Here is an 18,864-nt window from a genome sequence, read left to right as displayed (position 1 = left end):
TGCAGAAAAATAGCAACTTTTCTTGCAGAAGGCTGGAGGGAGTTGAGGTCTTATATCTTGTACGCTTGTACATCTTGTACTTGTTCACATACTCTGTGGCTGTGAACTCTCTGACGTGTGTCTTAATGCTATTTGTGAACGATAAGATTTCCTTTTAGCTATGCTGATAATACTCAAATGAAAATCCTGTCCTAGTCAAAAGCTATTAAGGTTGATGTTATATTTCAGAACATCAGCAGAAATATGTTTATTTGGTCCTGATGCGTTGAATAGTCAATTTTTTTTCTCTCTTTATTTATAAAATGCATTAGTGAGGACAGTGTAAAGTCCTTTGTCTGTATAATATCTAGTAACCTGCTATCCAGAGTATGTACTTACTGGTTTCTGAGATGTCATCCCAAGAGGCTATGGTCATATTTATTACCTTTAAGACTAAAAATTGGTTTGTTCTGTTTAAAAAGAAATGAAAAGCCTTTCCCACTGAGTCAGGCTCTAATCCTGGGGAAAGTCCTTGTGTCTGAGGGGCTCTGCAGAGAGCTCAGCACACGGTCTGTTAATGTGATGTACACCTGGGTTTTGCTATGCAGTGAGAGGCCTTTATTGCCTAAATGCTGAGGTGTTGAACTCACAGCTCTGATTCACAGTCATCAAACCAAACTGACACTTTCAAGTCCACTGAAGTTAATGAACCAGTGTAATTGGTTTTGGGTCAGGGTAAGAGGCCAAACCTTTGGCTGCAGAGAGAATGGTGGAAGCTCAACCAGAGTGTTTCATGTCTCCATGAAACAGGTGAAGACTGGGCACACCTGAAAAATCACACAAGGGTCCCAGATGCATCTTTAGGCACTCCAGTACTTCTAGAACCTTCCTGTTGGCTTTGGAAATGCTAAGATAGGCTGGGGAAAGGAACTGGGAGCCAGTGCTGCGGGAACAGGTGTGCTGCACAGGGTGTGTTTCTTGGCTGGGGTGGTTGGTGTGTCGATGTTTGAAGACCTGGGAACCGTGCTTTCCTCAGCGGCACCCAGGAAAGTGAAGCGCTGGCTGTGTTTGGGGGTTATTTTGGACGGAAAGGTGCTGGTATGAGAGCAGACGCCGTCTTTTGATGCTGGGTGTAGGACGCCCACCCTCTGCAACACCCACCATGTGCCCAGGCACCATGTTACAGCACGAGTGGTGCTGGTGGTGAAGCACAGGTGACCCCCGGGCGCTGGGACAGCGCGGGGCACGAAGAACAACCCGGCGTGGCGGGGTCGCCGCCGTCCCGCCCCGGAGCCCACCTGAACGGCGGGGCCGGCGCCGCCCGGAGGGGCCGGGGCGGAGCGCGGCGGCGCCAATGGGAGCGGGCGGGCGGTGCCGGGCGCGGGGGTGGCGGAGCCTCTCGGCGAACAAAGAGGGAGCGAGCGCGGCGGGAGGAGGCGGGGGGTGCCGGCCATGCGGGGCCGCCAGCCGGGGAGCGGGTGAGGAGGGAGGGAGGCAGCGGGGCGAGCGGCGCTCCATGGCTGGCGGGTCGGGGTGAGGCGAGGCGGCGCGGCCATGGCGGGTGTGAGCTACTCGCCGCCCTGGTGGGTGAGCCTGCTGCACCGGCTGCCGCACATCAGCCTGCGCTGGGAGCTCACCGCCGCCGACTTCCGACCGCACGACGCCGAGTACCAGCAGGTGGGTCCCCGCAGGGGGTCTGTGTGTGTGGAGGGGGAGGGGCCCGTGTCCTGCGTGGGGACGCGCGGGTGGGCGGGGGGTGCTTGTGCCCCCGCAGGTTGTGCGGGGCTGGGGGCTCAGCCCGCACGGGGGTGAGGGGAAGAGCGGGGGGGGACCCAGCCGGCTGGGGCTCCTCGGGTGGGTGTCTGTGGGGGGCATGCCTTCCCTTCCCTGTGCTGTGTGTCCACCCCACGAGGGGCAGAGCGGGACACCGGTCTTGCTGTCTTGGGCCAGGAGGTCATCACCCCCGGGGAGGGTGAGCAGGGAGCCGGGGCTGATCCTGGCTTACTGAAAGCCCAAGTTCTTGGGAGAAGGTAAAATGGTCCCCTGGGAGGGGAGGCAGGAGGCAGCCCTGGCCAAGTGCCCTCGCCGGGTCCCTGCGCTGTCCCAGCCTGGTGCCCCTGGCCACTCACCGCTGGGGTGACTGCGCTGCCCTGGACCTGCTCGTCCATCCCGCCAGCCCCGCATCGCCGGGACCCGCAGAGAGCCCAGCGGTGCCTTCCCGAAACCGACCAACTGCCTGCTGCAAAACAGATGACTTAACGCATGAGAGCAGCGTTAACATCAAGTGCACGGGAAGATGCTCGCAGGATGCTTGCGTGTCACTTTTTGTTTATTAAATGCTGCTTAGCCTGTATCCTGGGCTCGGTTGGCTAGGCAGGTAATTAAAATGATTGTGGAGTGGATCTGTGTGCTCTAACATCTGTGTTCTCTGTTGTCATCTTGGAACAGAGCTGCAGTGACTCTGCTGCCTTGTTTTGCCACGGTCTCTGGTTTTGAAAACACCATTTTGCTTTTCTGAACATACTTGCAGTGTCCTATATATGCAGCATCCTCTCATGCACACAGGCAGAAAGGCCAGGGCATCTAAATGATTCTTGTTTGCCCTAGAAATAAAAGATATTACAAATACTTCAGAAAGCAGTATGTTTGGTGTTTTTGTTTTAAACAGATGAACAGATCTGTGGGCTGAAACTAGAGCAAAATGTGAGAAATGTCATTTAAGAGCAATGGGTAGATACAAAGAAACATCTTTAAATCAGTAAACAAACCAGACTTTTGACCTAACTTTGGTATTTGGGGCTTCAATTTGTTAATTTGTTTTAGTTCCCTTGGCTTAGCAGAGTTCAAGATGGCCACACACAGATGTAACGCTGCACAGCAGCTTAACTGCATTTCCATGACCTCAGAGGGCAGCTGCCTTTAAGACAAGGGATATGAGATGCTGAAGATCAGAAGTTAAGAGTTCATGGAAGGATGTTCTTCAGACTGCGTTATCATGAAACAAGCACTCATTGACCTTTGAATAGGCAGCAGATGTACCGTTTTTCACTTAAATTGCTTAAAAGCGTTCCTTGCAACAATCTGGGGTTGTGTTCATTTGTCACTTAATTTCTTTACAGTAATCACATTCTGATTTAAAGCCTTCTGCTGTTCTCCTGTGTAGCTGCCTCCCCTCCCTTGGTGATATTAAGGATTTCTTACACAGTAGTAGATAGCCTTTTAACATTGGCTTGCAAGAAAACGTTTTATCAAATCCAAAAACTGAGTGTCTGGCTTATTTAAGCATCTGTTGTTGAGAGAATGATTGGAGTAGCAGCAGCTTTGCTGGTTTTGGCGCTGGTGAGGGACAGCAAACGGGCTCCGGTACCGCAGCCCCTGTTATTGGTGTCGCCGGTTATATAATGAAGCTGCTGTGGCTCTGCAAGTTGACTGTGGAGTTCGCAGCCATGCCGATTAATTCTAATGCAATGAAACAAGGAAACTTAATCCAGGAGTGCGAACTGTAGTGCTAAATGCTCTCTCATGCTTTAAATTGTTCTGAAGTTGGTTTTTTTTGGTTTGAATTCTAGCTTTTTCTGGTAGGTTTGTTATGAATTTGCATCCCTTGCTCTGTTTGCAGCCTGTGCTGGCATAGCCCTCCCTTTTCTTTAAGAACATTTGTATTTAGATTGAGATCATACACATCCTGAAAATAGGAAAGTCCATTTTTTTAAAATTTAAATTCCACATGTTTTTATTTTCTTTGTAGATCTCATTGGCACAAATTGTATGTATTTTTGTTTTCTTTTCCATTAGTGGTTGATATCCTGATTTCTAAGTATAAACTGTTAAACTGCATGTTGCATTTGAGTTCTCCAGTGGCTGGAGAGGGGTTGATGGGGGATGCTGGCTGGGACTTTATGGGGATGGGAAAGGACAGAGTGTTGCTAGCTGGAGTAAGGAAGGATTAGCTTTACTAAACTGAAAATACCTTTAAGTTTGCATGACTTCAATTCATCAGGTAGCTAGACTGTCATCAACAGACATACAACAGGGCTCGGTGTCCGTTCTCATTCTGATTTGTTACGAAGAAGGAAGCAACATGTCCTTTCTGATGCTTCACTGCTGCTCTAGAAAAGATTTCCCAACACATGCCCTAGGGAAAACGGTGCTTTCCTTATAAAACTCTTTCCTTTGGTAACCTCTTAGTGAAGAGCTACCTGTGTTTTGATGATCGGCTTTGAACCTGTGTGTCAAGTGAACGTTGCGCTTGAACCAAAAGTGAAACACAGTGGCTTGGGTTCGAGTGTCGCCGTGTCACTGGTTGCAGGGCCACGTGCTTCTGCAGGCGAGGAGGCTGCTGATCTAATGGGCTTCCCCCTTCTGCCCAGCGAGGATTACTGTAGTGCACAAGCCACTATTCCACTGAAGCAGCAGACAAGCTATTGTCCCGCAAAACCTTTCTGAAGCACGTGTAGCTCGTAGATTAGCAAATACTGCCAGTCTTTAAAGTCTAGGTCTTTGTCGTGTCTTCTGGGATGCTGGTTGATGGGGAGTATCTAGAAGGACGTTGATCTAATGGTAGTTATGCTGTTCTGTCCCATGCAGTCCCTTTTTATGGAGCCGGAGGGACACCTGCTGCGCACTGGGCTATCTCAAGGCGACCGTTTCCATTGTGTACCAACGTACAGGGGCTTCCTCCCTTTGTCTGAGAGCATGAGAAACACGGCAATATTGTTGCCGAGGGCTGAGATCAATGCAGCTGCATTTTGGCTGTGTACCTTCTTCACCTGAGTCGGTCTCTAAAATGCTCTCTCTCGGTATTACTTACGATTTGTCTTCTCCCACAGTGTATCTTGTTTCATGAGGTTAGAACAGTGAATGTGAAAGAGCGGAACAGGTCCTTTCTCTCTGGACTAGCTTGTTTAAAAATGTACGTGTGTCCTTCAGATGATCCACTTCTGCCATGACAAGCTGTGGACCGCAGTACAACTGGTTGTTTCCTTTTTCTGGGGGAATGTAGGTGAGCTTCAATGTAGAACAAGCTGGGGTTGGGATCCCTTTTTTGCAGGGGTTTGGTGTGCTGGTGAGTCCTGCCAGAGCTGCCTTCGTGTGCTGCTTGCAGGACTTGCTCCATAAAGTCATCCCTATAGAGGATCTTATCAGACCAATTCTTTCCCTAATCCTCCCATGAATCATTGGGGTTTGAAGATATCTTGATATGATCAGTTTTGTTCTGGCTGTATTCTCATCTGAGTCATACTGCAGTGCTCTGCAAAGCCTTTTCATTGTGTAGTGAGTCACAAACTCCAGAGTGAAGGGAATGTAAAAATGGAGCAAAGCTCGTGTTCCTTCTGAGAGCATCACACTGATTCCAGTTCTGGTCACTGCATGGTTTGCTGCTGAACAAATGATGATGGTCTTGCTAGTACTGTCCACTTACTTTCTGATTCAGTTAATCAGCCTGTAAAAGGGTCCTGAGACTCATGTTGTCACTAGTTTAATCTGTTTAGTAATGTAAGTACTTCTATTCGTGATTTAGTTAGTTGCATGGCATTGAATTCGCTTTGTTTCTCAAGGTAGATTTGGTTAAGAGCCTTGAGGTGACATACTGGAAAGAAGTAGAAAAGCTGAATAGCGTGTTAATTCAGTACAACAACAGGTGATGGGATATATGACTGAGACAGTGTGTCTTTGGCACTGGCAGAAAAGGAGCCGACTCCACTTTATTGCAGCTCTTGAGTCTCCCTGTGTGCTGAGAAGTGTACTATAAACAGTGAAGAAGAAAAGAGGCTATAAAAGCCAAGCTACAGACTTGACTTTGAATTTGACTACTTTGACTTGAATTTCTGCTCTTTCTTAATTACTGGAAATGGCAACGTTGAGCTGAATCTGTGTAAATGCATGGGTTGTGTGTGAATCAGGCTGGAATAAACCAAAATTCTCCAGTGTCTTTGGAACTCGTTCCTTGTGCCGCTCTTGTGCTGTTTCCGCAAGAGTCAGAACTGCAAACACACAGATAGGAGGTGCAATGGTGGCTGTATGTGCTTTGGAAAAAGGCTGGATGATTGATTCACACCGGTTAAGATGCAGAACCACGCTAAAGGACACATTGATAAGAAGAGGGGTGTGCTCTAGTCCTTGGTTTTGAGATGATCTCTTTACTGTTGTCACCCAGGAGTTTCCTTTCATACATCTATCAGTGGTTTTGTGTTGCAATATTCTTTTTCTGCTAATGTAAGGATACTGAGGGGGAATCAGCAGTGAAAGGTGCTCTGTAAGCCCAACCATGTTTCCCTTTTCTTGGCTTGCAAACTCCAGACATGTGTGCTTGAACCTGTAGGCAAAGGTTCAGCAGGGAATTAATTCAGTCAGGTACTTTCTGGCTCTGTGAGGCTGTTTCCCTACACATAACAGCTAATGTCATCTTTGGAAGTATTTCTTGGCTGGAGCCTGAACTGCCAAAAAACTTGGATTAGAGAGATTGTTTTAGAACTTCCTCTACTGTACTGGCGTCTTATTTCAATTCTGAAAGCAAGAGCCTTTCCATAAATTGGAAACATGTGTATTAGTAAAGTTGGATGACGTGTTTTTTGTCTACTTGGCTTGAAGTCAGAAGGCAATGTGCCTTTCTTTAAGGGGTTAGACTGAAGGTTTCTTTCAAGAATAGATGGACCACTTCCAAGATCTGATCGGCTCTCCTGCTGTAGCACTGGTTTGCTTGTATTTCCAGAAAGGTTGGTTGACCCTGGTTAGTAGAATCCAATGTTTTCTAATTAAATTAGAGTTGCATTTAGGTGTTTAACAATTGATGGTAAATTCCCTCTTCCCTTTACTCATCAGTCTCAGTTGCATGAGTAACCATGCAGTAATATCTCTTACCAGCGAATTGTTGCTACAGTCTGACTCCTCCTTGATCTGGAAGAGCCTTTACTAGGGAACTGCAGCATAATGAAAAATACAGAATCAAGACAATTTTTGATGGCTGATTTTTACCAAAGGTAGACATGCAACGGTTTCTGCTGATAAAACATCCAGTCATGCAGCAGCTATGGTATACAGACAAGAAAAAGAGTCAACCTTAGCCAGCTTTCCATCTGCAGCCTTACTTTTTTACTGGCCCGTGCTGTGCTGCTACGTTTTCAGATGATCTCCTGAGAACGGACAGTTTCTGGAAACCCTGACTGTAGATTACTTTAGTCAAAAGAAGTAACTGTTGTGAATGTATGGTTTTAGCAGACCTAAGTACACGCTTGTGGTGACTTGGAGAAACGTGAAACATATGGGGGGAAGGAGGTGGCGAGTGTGCAAACATGTAAACCAGGCTTGCTCCTTCTAGGCAGAATCCTAAGTATTAATCCTTCGTCAGGCTCGGTGAGCTTCCCAGTCTTAGGAGACCTCTGTGCAGCACATGGTGCTCTGAAGGTATCATGCTTGTCCTAGCTGGAAGAGTAGAACCAGGCTTAAAAGCATTAGTCTGGGCAGGTGGTGACCAGCTGCTGGTGCCTCGGTGCTTCTGCACCAGGACAACGTTTGTCCTCTTAAAAAATCCTTTATTTTTTTTTTCTTTTTCTACGTGAGTGTAACAGCTTATGTCTCTTGGTCTGGATTTAAGTACTTATGAAGTAAATCTTGAGTAATGCATCCGCTTCCTCCGAGCGTTGCATGCATATTGCACTTGCCTGCATGCACACAAGTATTTATCGCTTGGGAGGAGCTGACAGACATCCAAGAATCTTGTATTTTGGGTTTGCTTTAGAAAAAGGGAGTTTAAGCAGAAACTGCAAATGCAGATGAGGGTCTGTAACCTTCAGTTTGCCACCAAAGGGCTGTAGCTACTTATGAGGCTTATCTCAGTGTCCAGCTGCAAAGCTGATCACTAGTGTTCTGGAGAAAGGACTAATCAAAATCGGTTCCGTTTTACCATCTCTTCCTTTTTCTTTTTTTCCTCAATTCTTAATACCTTTTTGAACAGAAGAAAAGCCATACTCTTCAGGTTAACAAAAAGCCTTTGTTTAAATGTTGATGCAATAAAACAAGCGTTGCTTCAAGCAGATGTTGGTGTGGATTTTTAGTGCTCCTTATTTTTCATTATTAGGGAAAGTGAGAAGTTCTCACGCAGAAGCATTAGGGATGACTCTGGAGATTAAGGGTGGGAAGTCAGGTGCTTTCCTCTGACTTAATCCCAAGGCTTTGAATGTGGATTAAGGAGCTGTGCCACAAGTCTTCTTGATCTCTTACTTTTATTTTTGGGATTAGATTTATTTTTGAACCTGTAAACAAAAATCTGTCTGTTGGGAATGAGATAGACAACATGTATGGGTCTTTGTCACATCAGGTTTCTTGACAAAAGGTGTTTAGAACAGACAGTTGGAGGGACAAGCACCCTCCAGTCCCTTGGCATATATATGTTTTATTTTTCCCCTTCTAGGACAAGAGTAATTTTACATCTCTTCTCCACCACTCATTCCCCCCACCAGCACGCTAACTGAAGTCCAGAATCAATGGTTTGTGCTGTTAGTACTCATGGTGTAAGACACTATTGCGACAGAGCTTTGCCTAGTCAGCTCTCTGACTCCTTTCTGGGGACTCTTCTGTACCCATAAGGATCAGTATGCTGCAGACTAAGCAACGGTGAATGTTTCTTCTGAAGTCATTCTTTTCTGTTCTTTGATGTGAAGTGAATATGCTTGGGTGGCTGCAAGCAAGCACTGAGTAAGATGGTGCTCACTCTTAATTTCCTTGAGGTGGAGGAGAGCCAGCATCTTGTTTGCAGCTACGCTCTTGGTGACGGGCAGTTCTCCCTTTGGTTCTGTTTTATCTTTTAGTAGTAAACTTTCCACCACTCATGTTGAGATTTCCCATTCCCCTTGAGTGGGCAGGAGAACTTGGCTTGGGTTCAACCGACTGTAATTCCCATAGCTGGGAGAAGGGACATGATGTCTGGGAATTTATTTGCTCTGAGATTCAGACTAGACTTGAGTAACTCGGGATTACCTTCTGTACTAAACTTTAATTCTCGCTTTTGAGACATGGATAAGACTCCAGATTCTTAGGAACGTATTGGTATATGCTGGAGAGTTCTCTCTAATAATAATAATAATAATAATAATAATAATAATAATAAACCCGAATCAACACCCAGTAACCCCATTCCTCTCTCAGCAAGGCTGTGTGTGCTTTCTGGGTATGTCATCCTACAATGTCCTTTCATGCTGCTTGCTAAGGCTTTCATCTCAAACTTGTCCTTTTTTTTTAAAAGATTTCTGAGTAATGAACCACTTGTAGTTTTTGAGTCTGATCTCATAATTGTGAGCTTTAAGGTTTGGTGAGCCACAAATGTGCGTGTTCTTGCAAAGGAGTCATTTGTGTGCTTCAGGCTGCGAGGCTTTTCTCTTGCCAAAAAGGAAAAGAAGTAGGTTAGCCTGCAATACATGGTCACAGCAGTTGGTGTAACTCAGTCACGATACTCGTACCAATTCCCGTCTCTAAGCGCTTGGATATGAGGGTAACATTTGTAATTGTGCTTTCACATGGTTATCAGGTTGCTTGCTACAGCAGATGTAATGTGCCAAACTTCTTTTAAGTTATTATTTTAACAAATGAGCATTTTTTGGTCAATAGAGCAGCATTGAAAGCAGCTGGAGAAAGGGCTGACACCCCCTTCGCCCTCACTCAAACTGGAGTTGCACCCTCAGATTGTGATTTCTGCAGTCACTGCTAAGTGCTTTTTCTGGCTGATATATCTCAGAATGGTGCCACACGTGCATATGCATGAAAGTCTTTTGTAGTGTGAAATTAGAGATGAAAGATATTGCTAATCAGTCCTAACAATGCTGGACTTATTCCTGGACAAGGGGAAATGGGAATGTGGGGAATGGATGTTTCACAAATGTATAACACATCCAGCCACGTTGTTATGCCAGTGTTGGTGTCTGTGCATGGACACCCTTTTCACTCTATAAAATGCTGCTGCTCATGCAGAGAATTTAAACAAGCCTTCTATTCAACACTGAGATTCAAAATAACACCAAAATCCAAATGGAGGCACTTCAGATGCATAATAGTGTCTGTTACAAGGAGGATTCAGTGCGGCAGATGATGTAATGCTCCTTCAGATAAGGCCCAAGCTGGGGGAGAAGAGAGAGGAAAGAGAATGTCAGTGAGGGAACCATTAAGAGTATTGGTAATGGCAGCAAAACTGTCCATAGGGTCTTAATTAGCAAACCTGAATAATCCCGAAGTTGATTGAGTTACGACTGTACATGTGGAAAAAAATGAAGCACTGCTTGGTGCTGTGTGTTTTCTCTGATACTTATAATCGATGTGGCGATAGTAGATTTCTGAATAATGCGGTGGGCAGAGAATGACCTCATGGTACTTCGTGCTCTTTCCTTTGGATAAGCTTCCTTGCAGTTTAACATTGTGCTCAGGTTCCTGTAGCTGATAAACGGGTAATTTTGATACTTGTTACAGCAGGTAAGATTTCTTCAGTCTGCTGGAGAGACTCTTTCTGTTGCATTGCTGAAATTGCGATGCTTCGCATCTGGGCTGTGCCTGTAGCCTTGCTATTTAAGTGCTAGTCGTAACGCATGATGTTACTGTTCCGAGGCCTCTGGCGGTTACTTTCCTTCCTCCATAAAAATATGTTTAGCATATATTTATTTTCCTCACTTCAGGAACAGTCCTTCCTCATGTTGCTTCCTTGCTTCAGGTGCCTCTGTAGTATCTTCTCGGACAGTCATGATCGGAGGGGTGGCATGCAATTGTTGCCTTGTATATGGCCCCCCCCATCCCCTTTCTCCCTCGTTTTACAGTGTTCACTCCAGGAAATGCTGAGAAAGTCGAGAGTAATGGAATTCAAGAAATTCAAGCTGTGCTTCAATGAAAACGTGTTTTCAATTTCTGCCTCCTCGGGAGCCTGAGACTGAACTGTAATTGTTGGCGCTGGATGGGGGCTGGGGCTGGGGATGAATGAGAGCGGCGCAGTCAGCGCTCTGCGCAGCCCCTCGCCCGCATCTCGCCGCTTCCCGCCATTCAAAGGCCGGTGTGTGCGCTTTGTGGCCGCTGCAGGAAGCGTTTTTTGTATTCAGCTGTCCAAAAGGCGTTTTCCTGCTGGGTTTGATCCGCCTGTTGGGGTCTGAATGACAGTGACGTGATGGGGGAAGCATCAGCTGGGGGTGGTTTATTCCCCCTCTCTGCTCCTGATCCCGCTCACGCTGTCCTTTGAATGTCCTGCTGCCCATTAAGAGTGAGAATTATAATGGTGACTCAAAAGCCTTTGATAAAACTCATTAATTCATTCCTCCTTTAATTAGACACCCAGCCATGGGCTTATAATTATCAGAGCCTAGGAACGTTTGCAGCTGTAATAAGCTGTGCTGCATCAATTGCAGAAATGATGGATTTTTGGCAAATGCAGATGTGGTGAGCTCTGATTTGGTTTGTTTTCTTGATGAGGAACGTGTAAGGGCAGAGAAATGAAGGAAGGAGCTGCGGGTGTGTAGGGGCTGATCTTTGGCTAATCTTGCCTACCGGTGTTGAACTAAGAGGAAGGGTGGAGTTGTCCTGCTTAAAAATGTGTTTGTTTTTTTTCTTTGGGAGGTGTAATAATGTAACTTTCAAGGAGACACAGGAGGAAGTAGAATCTGATGAAAGCTTATGCAAACTTCTCTTCTTAAAACTTTAGTACCTGGGGGAATTTTGAAATAAGAGTGTAAGAGGAGCAGCTGAAGGCTTTGCAAACGGTGCCCATTCTGCTTGTTTAGGCACTCGGGCATGGCCGAGTGTTTTACAACAAAAAGTACCAGGTACTTTTGAGTCTTCTGGGGAAGAAAATAAATAGTAAACTTCCACTATTTTGTAATCTCTTCTTGTTTCTTAAACAAGGAAGAGGGTAAGTTACAGAACTGATTTGTGTGGCTGACCTCCGGCAACAGATGACTGAGGTCTTAGGAGAAGTTTGTGTTACTTCTGGTGTCTTTGAAATACTTGTGCTCTTTCTTATATTTTTTTTTTTTTTTTTCCAGAAAGAGTACTATAGGGAAGGCTGAGAGGACGTTAGGGAAGGACTTGTTATTTCTACCCCATTACAACTCTACTTGTAGTTACAATCACTGTGAATGCAATGGTAGACCCTGAAAACATGATCTCCATTTAACTTTGGCCTGACAGGCTGTCAAGCGCAAGCAATACTGAAAGGCACAGACCTAGGGAAAGGCTGGGGATGGAGATATCTGTCCCAGCCCAGTGACAGCCAGCTATGATTAAAAAGACAGTTGTTTTTTTTGTCTTAGGATTTGAACTTAAAGTTAGACTGAACACCTTGGACTTGAGCAAATGGGAGCTATTGCACAAGACTAGATTAGAGGTAGTTCTAGTCAATGGCAAGTATTAATGTTCATGCTTCCTTAAGAAGGAAACCATTTCACTTGTAGTAGGTGGCAGGAAAAAATGGACCAGCTGTATTTTGGGTCTTTTTCTGTCTGGATTTAGTGGAAAGCACAGATAGCGCATCCAGTGATGATGGCATGATTTGCTTGACACTTCTGCTGTAGCTAAACAGAAGTCTTTACTTTGGATGAGAGCGCTATTTTAAAAACACTGTACAATGCTTCCTATGTGCCTTTTAGTATTCCAAAATGTGACCGATGTTTTCTGTTTGTCCTTCTCGTCCTACCCCCACGCAGTCTGGGTTATAGTTGATTTACAAGATGGAGTAATGCATAGAGCTTCAGTAGGACAGGGTTTCATCCGTGGTCAGTGAGGTCATGTTGCATCACTGGTCGTTCCTTATATATGTATATAAATTCTTATAGGTTAGACAACAGATGTTGAATCAACCTGAGTAGACAAAACAGCCTTTAATTCTGATAAGTACAGCCAAGTAAAGATCCTGGTAAAGTTCTTGGTTGGTCTTGGAGACCATGTTCTGGGGCAGGTTGAGGCTCTAACAGGCTGACCAGGGAGCCTCTTGATCGCTATATGTTTTTTTTTTTTCCAGCTCTTTCAGCTTGACCTGCTGCAAGTTAAAATCTCTTCAAACACAAGCTCCTCAAAAGCATTTTAAATGCTTTCATACTAAAGGATGAACTAAAGGCAATGTATAAAGAATATGTCCGGTCTTGTTGACAAGATTCTCCATGTGGATAAGCAGTACGCTGGGATGTGCTCCCAATGCCTGTGTGTCAGCAGGCGGCTCTCGGAGAAGCCGTGTGAGTGATAGTAGATGCTGGGAGCGTTCTGCTGAGGTGTAAATAACAAGGTTGGACAGTTTACGCTAGCTCTGCTGTTTTTATTAGCGCAGCTTAGCTTTCGCCTCGGGTGATGTGGAGGTTGTGGGAGAAGGAGGAAGGGACAAGCTGTGAACTCTCCTCCTCTGCCAGCAGATGATGACGAGAAGGTATGGGGATCTTGTTACCCTAATCCCCCCTTGGTGTGTTAATTCTTCTTGTCTGTGTACTTGTATCTTAAGTCTGAAATACTGAGCCAACTGCTTTCTGGGTCACATGTGTCTCACTTCAGTGCCCTTTCTGTTTGTGTGGACATTTTTGCAGCTGTTAAAATTCAGTTGTCTGCTATAGGATTTCGTTGCTGTTAATTTTGTTCTCAAGAAAATGTTGCTCTGTGAGACTGCTGCTTGTCTTATTACTGCACCTAGATACATTTAATAGCTGTTTACTGACTTTTGCGTCTCCTGCCTGTGATTGACCCACCTGTTAACGTGTTCCCAGGGCTGACAAGGACTGCAGATCACTGTTTGGTGGGTACATCTGAATCATCTTCTGCTGAGGTCAGCTGCGGTTGGGACTGGGAGGAGATGTACCTCTCGTACCACACCAGTGGCATATCCAACAGGTGAAATGTAGTTCTGCAGGTATAACCTATGGACAGGACTTTCAGCACTAATGTAATTCTTGTGCTGGCTTCAGTAAGAACGATCTCGATTACTTGACACAGCAAATGAAATATAAGGTTCCTAAGAAAGAACCAGTTTCAAGGACAGTATTTGAATGCTTATCAAGGTTTGAGTGTCTGTATTTCTTTTGCCTTCTGAAGTGAAATTTGCTGCTTGATGTCTGACGGGGTGAACGCTGAGCTTCCTTTCCAACACCTCTGCCTTCAGATGGGATCCACCAGCAATTTGGTTCTTTACTTCCTTCTCACAAACAGATATGTCACCACTTCTTTGATACTAAAACTAGTCCTACAAGACTTTTGTCTTTGGGGATTTATTCAACTAGCCTTTGACGTGCTGTTGCCTTTTGACAAGTCACTGGTCACTTCCTTTGGGAAAACAGAGATCCTGAGCTGCACTTGGATGTTGGTCAGTGTGTGATTTTTCCCATATGCTATGAGCACAGATTAACTGTAAACAGGGCTGAGAGCTTCTGGAAACTACAGTGTAGTCCTCAGATTTATTCTCATTGAGAGTTTTTGTTCACATGCTGCAGTAAGGAAGTGTTACACGGCACAAAGTTTGATGTTAACTGCAAGCTATATATTCTTCTTGTAGTCACGGCATTAGCTATGCTGAGATAGGAATCTTGTTCTTGGTACAGCTGTGGTTTGGATTGTGCAATGGCTCTTTGGGTTCTCCTGCAATTTTCCTGTATTGCCTGATCTAGATGAGTGTCCTGATAGATGAAGCTGTGCTATGGGTCAGCAGGAGTTCAGAGGGATGCATCCATCCATCCATCGGCTGTGGCGGTGCTAACCACTGCATGTGAGCATCGGTGCTGTACTCGGGTTGCTGGCTCCCCATACAACCCTGGCTCTAAAGATCTAAACCTCTTCCAGTGCTGCTGAGTGGGGTCTTGGTAGGTAGTAAAGCGTCTTGTTTGATTCCCAGCTGCTTGCAAGGAACAGGGTTTTTAGGCTATTTATGCTGCACTCTTAGCTGTCCTGTATTTAACTTCCAGGCAGCACCCAGATAACTCCCCATCCTTGTGCCCCTGGTAAACAGGCTTCCAAGTGGGGTTACGCATTCCAGGCACGTACGCTGTCCTGCTCGGCGAGCCCGAGCTGGGTTAGTCATGCGTCTCACCGAGCGTGTCAGATCTGAGACGGTCTGTCTCTCTTGCTTCTGCTCTCTGAGTCCTTGCTCTGTAAGAGACAGTAATCAACTAAAGGGCGCTTAGAGTTGTGGAGCTTGGTTATATGATCTTGTCACTTCTTTCACTGTGATCTTTGGACTAAGGAGATAGTGTTTTGAGTGCAGAAAAATGTCAGGGTCCTGGGAAAGTGGCTGGGACTGTACTGTTCAGCCGTAGGGCACTGTCTAGAATTAAATAGTGGGAGCCAGTGACAGAAAAATGGAACACCTGATTTTTCAGGAGAAAACCAAGTGAAAACTTGATGCCATGCTATTCCTTGTGGTCAGAGTCTGCCTCCAGAAGCCACTGTTAAAGCTCCTAGTCATTACCTGGGGATTGCAATATCGTGTCTTCAAATGCATGCAAAAACCTGCTCCTGTTCCTTCACTTACACATTTTCCACCTGTAGGTACAATGCAGTGACAGTATAATCACTTCCATAGCAACCAGCATGTCATACATGGGATTATGGTGCCTAGTAAGGATGGAGGGCACAAAGAATTTAGGAAGTATCCCCTCATGTAAATACCCTCATTAACGTGGGGCGAAGAAGGGTAAATTCAGTGACGTCTGTGCGGAGAGCAGTGTCCTGCTTGGCTGCTGCGTGGCACCCCGGGGCTGCGTCACCAGGAGGACAGGAGGAGGAAGGGCACCCAGGCACGTGTGTGTAGCATGACTTGTGTCCTTAAACTAATGCAATGAGGCCTTAAGAAGGTGAATCTGTGTTGGTAGTAAACCTTTCAGAGAGCCTGTTGCTGATCCCAAGGTGCAAGTGTGGCTGGCTGCTATGTCTTGGGTGGTACAATTAAACCCTGGAGGCACCAGGGATGTATTGTAGCCATCTCTCTTCCCACCTTCCTGCTTTCCACTCCTCCATAAAGAGCACCCTTACCCCCAGTCTGGAGAGAGTAAGGTTTGTCTGCTACAAACTACTGCATTTTTTCCCCACTGAGTTAAGTTAAAATGCTTTCTCAATATACATTCAAGCTTGCTTTCTCTTTTTAGTAAAAACTTGAGCTGTCTGTTTTATTGTTAAAGACGATGGGAAGAACCAGCAAAATCAAAAGCTTCTCTCTTTAGCTCCTTCTGCAATGAAGACTAACGGTGTCTTGTGGCATTCTTCTGCAGACCCATAAAGGAAAGAGAGCTACTTTACTTGCATGCAGTTACTGCCAGAGGTATTGTGGTGGGTTTTATGCTGCATAGAGTTAAGTGAGAACAGTTACTGAATGCTTTATAAGAGTGTTTGAGCAGATGCCCTGCTCTACTTTGTTCCGCAGTTTATGCACCACTTGCTTTCATTCAATAAAAAGCAACACGAAGACACGAGAGTTATTGCAGATATTTGCTTTGTGGCTTCAGGGTATCTTATCTTGAGGCTGCTCAAAACTTCTTTCTAGTGAATCCCTCTCACTTTTTTACAGTGTTTGGGTGATGTAACGAACGGTTCGATTGCTTCAGTGAGTCAAAAGTACTGCTTGGCTTTTTCCCAGGAGCTTTAACACCTGCTAAAAGGGTGAAGAATTCCAGGCAACTGCTGCCAGCCTCTAAGTGCTGTGAAAAGTCTCTTGTCAAGGATCCAGTTTTGTGTATAGGTTGGGAGTCAGATAATGTTCCCCACTAATCTAATGCGGTTGGTTGGAGCGGATCTAACTCTGTATTGCTGCCCAAACTACATTTCTTATGGATGGTGTTTTTAGCGAGCTGAGTTTGTAGGAAGGGACTGTGCTCACTAGTGGTGATACAAAGGAGGTGATGGAGCCTGAAGCGCACTGAAGCCATTAGGAAGCACCATGAGGTGTGTGTTGGGTGGCTTGCCGAGCCAAAGGTCAGAGCAACCACAAGGATGGTTCATAGCAGGAGTTGCCCACTGCTCTGCTGTGGCCTGGATTAAATAGTCCTCTCCAAGGGCTGACAGGCCAGGAATCTGTGCTGACTCTGTGTCACCTCAAAGTGCCGCAGTATGTGCGTGCATAATAGCGGACGAGGCAGCTGCTTGTTGTCCATTGGATTTCTTCATTTTTGCTGGATCCCTCCTCATATTTTGACTGTCAGGGGGCTGTGTTTCTCTTCCCAGGTGTGAGATTAAAAAATAAACAGCAGAGTGAAGAGTCTGTGCTTTCTTTCTGAAACACGCTGTAATCCAAAGTCTGCTGCTCTACTGCCAGTCAGCACTTGTGAAGATGTTGGAGGAAAAGAGCCTGGTTTGTGGTTAGAAGTTAAAGCCCCTCGCACAGCACGTGAGGACCTGGGGAGCAGGGGCACTGCAGCCTGGGTCTCCAGCTGGTTCTGCTGCTTGTTGGTTCTGCTGCTTGTTGGTCCTGCTCCGGCGCTGCTCGTGTGCCAGATGCAGGTGTTGTGACGGTGCTGTGTTCACAGCAGCTGCTCTGAGCGAAGGAGCCTTTCCCTTGAGGTTTATCAAGTGGCTGTGCAACACCTTGGACTTGACCTGTTAAGCTCTTCAGCTGTAGTGCTTCTGGCTTGGTGTAAGTCTCCATGGATAGAAAGGATTCATCTCCAGTACTGGTTATTAATGTAAAGGTAGCATTGAGAAGACACACAAATATGCAGTATATACAGTAATTACAGTATGCCTAGCTAGAGACAAAAGAAAAAGTGGTCGGTGGGAAGCATAGCTCAGGATTACACTCTGAGGGGGGAACTATCAGCCATAGCTCAGGATTACACTGTGAGGGGGGAACTATCAGCCAGTTTAGGATGTGAAAGAGAAGGTACTTCCTTCTTCCAGTTCTTTATAATTTTGTCCTCATTGAATAGGGTTGCTGCTGCTATCTGAAGGAAGCCCTCAGTGTTCAGGGTTTTCAAGGACACAGGGCTGCTGGCTGGTGAGACTGTCCTTTGGTGGATGTGATGCTTTCAAAATACAGAAGCGCAGCGGTGAGATGAATGCCCTTTTAGTGGGTGGAGAAATGGGGAAAGTCCCTATATCAACAGCAAGTGTTGAAAGTAGCTTAAATTTCCCAATGAAATACAAGGTGAAAGATTGCAGAGGGTATGTTGATGTTGATCACAAGTGGGGCAACCAATTTGCAGTCAGCTCCTTTATGCTTTTAGCTTGTGGGGATCACCTTTTTTCCTACACAAAAGCTGGCATTTAGTGCGCCTCTGCATTAGTAGCAGTATGTAAATCATGCATTGAATGGTCCTAAAAGCACAGCCATGCCAGCCGAAGGCCTGTCGGGATGATGGCTCACCTCTCTGCGCTTATCAGGTGTGACAATAACAACAGGGGAGCTGTTTGCTGTTATCTCGGTGCTAACACTGGTACCCCAGGCCCAGCTTTGGAGCAGCAGTCCCAGGTAATGAAGCATTGTCCAAGTGACACACACGGTTCGGTTGGCACAGAGGGCTGGAGTGGCACATATTGATGAAACATGGGTCTGTGAAGCTCTGAGCAGCTACAACTTCAGCAAAGCATATGGTGTTTGCATTTCTGCCTCTCCAACTGATCCAAGTCGGGCTCTGCCTAGAGGTAGATGCTTTGCAGTAATGTCTTCCCCAGATGTAGCTGCTACGAAAACAAATGTTGAAGGACTTATTATTTCTTGACAATGGCCCTCTCTATCAAGGGCACTTCAGTGTTTGCAAGTTACTTGATTAGCATAATAGGGGTGGCTTGAAGTAATGCTGATAAGAGCAAAGCATTTCCTGCTAAAATTATGACCGAGTGACTTCTAATTCTGCTGTCTTGCACACTTTTCAATCCCGGACTTAACAAGGAAGCTTTGGCTGCCTGAAGTGTCACCATTTCCTCTTGTGCATCTGTGAATTGCAGAGGGATTTGATGGTG

At 45.8% G+C, this 18,864-nt stretch overlaps 1 protein-coding gene across 1 annotated transcript in view; it reads left to right on the top strand.

The window, feature by feature from the left end:
• Positions 1 to 1,533: 1,533 nt before the first annotated feature.
• Positions 1,534 to 18,864, top strand: part of TTYH3 (tweety family member 3) — a gene marked incomplete at both ends in the record, with an annotated part of 72,164 nt that continues 54,833 nt past the window's right edge. Inside the window, one exon of the mRNA XM_080353822.1 lies at positions 1,534 to 1,656. Coding sequence (XP_080209948.1) covers positions 1,534 to 1,656 — 123 coding nt within the window. The remainder of the gene's footprint in view (positions 1,657 to 18,864) is intronic.

Source organism: Nesoenas mayeri (assembly GCF_963082525.1).
Source record: "Nesoenas mayeri genome assembly, chromosome: 15".
Classification (NCBI taxonomy): Eukaryota; Metazoa; Chordata; class Aves; order Columbiformes; family Columbidae; genus Nesoenas; species Nesoenas mayeri.
This window is presented reverse-complemented; position numbering and strand designations above follow the sequence as displayed.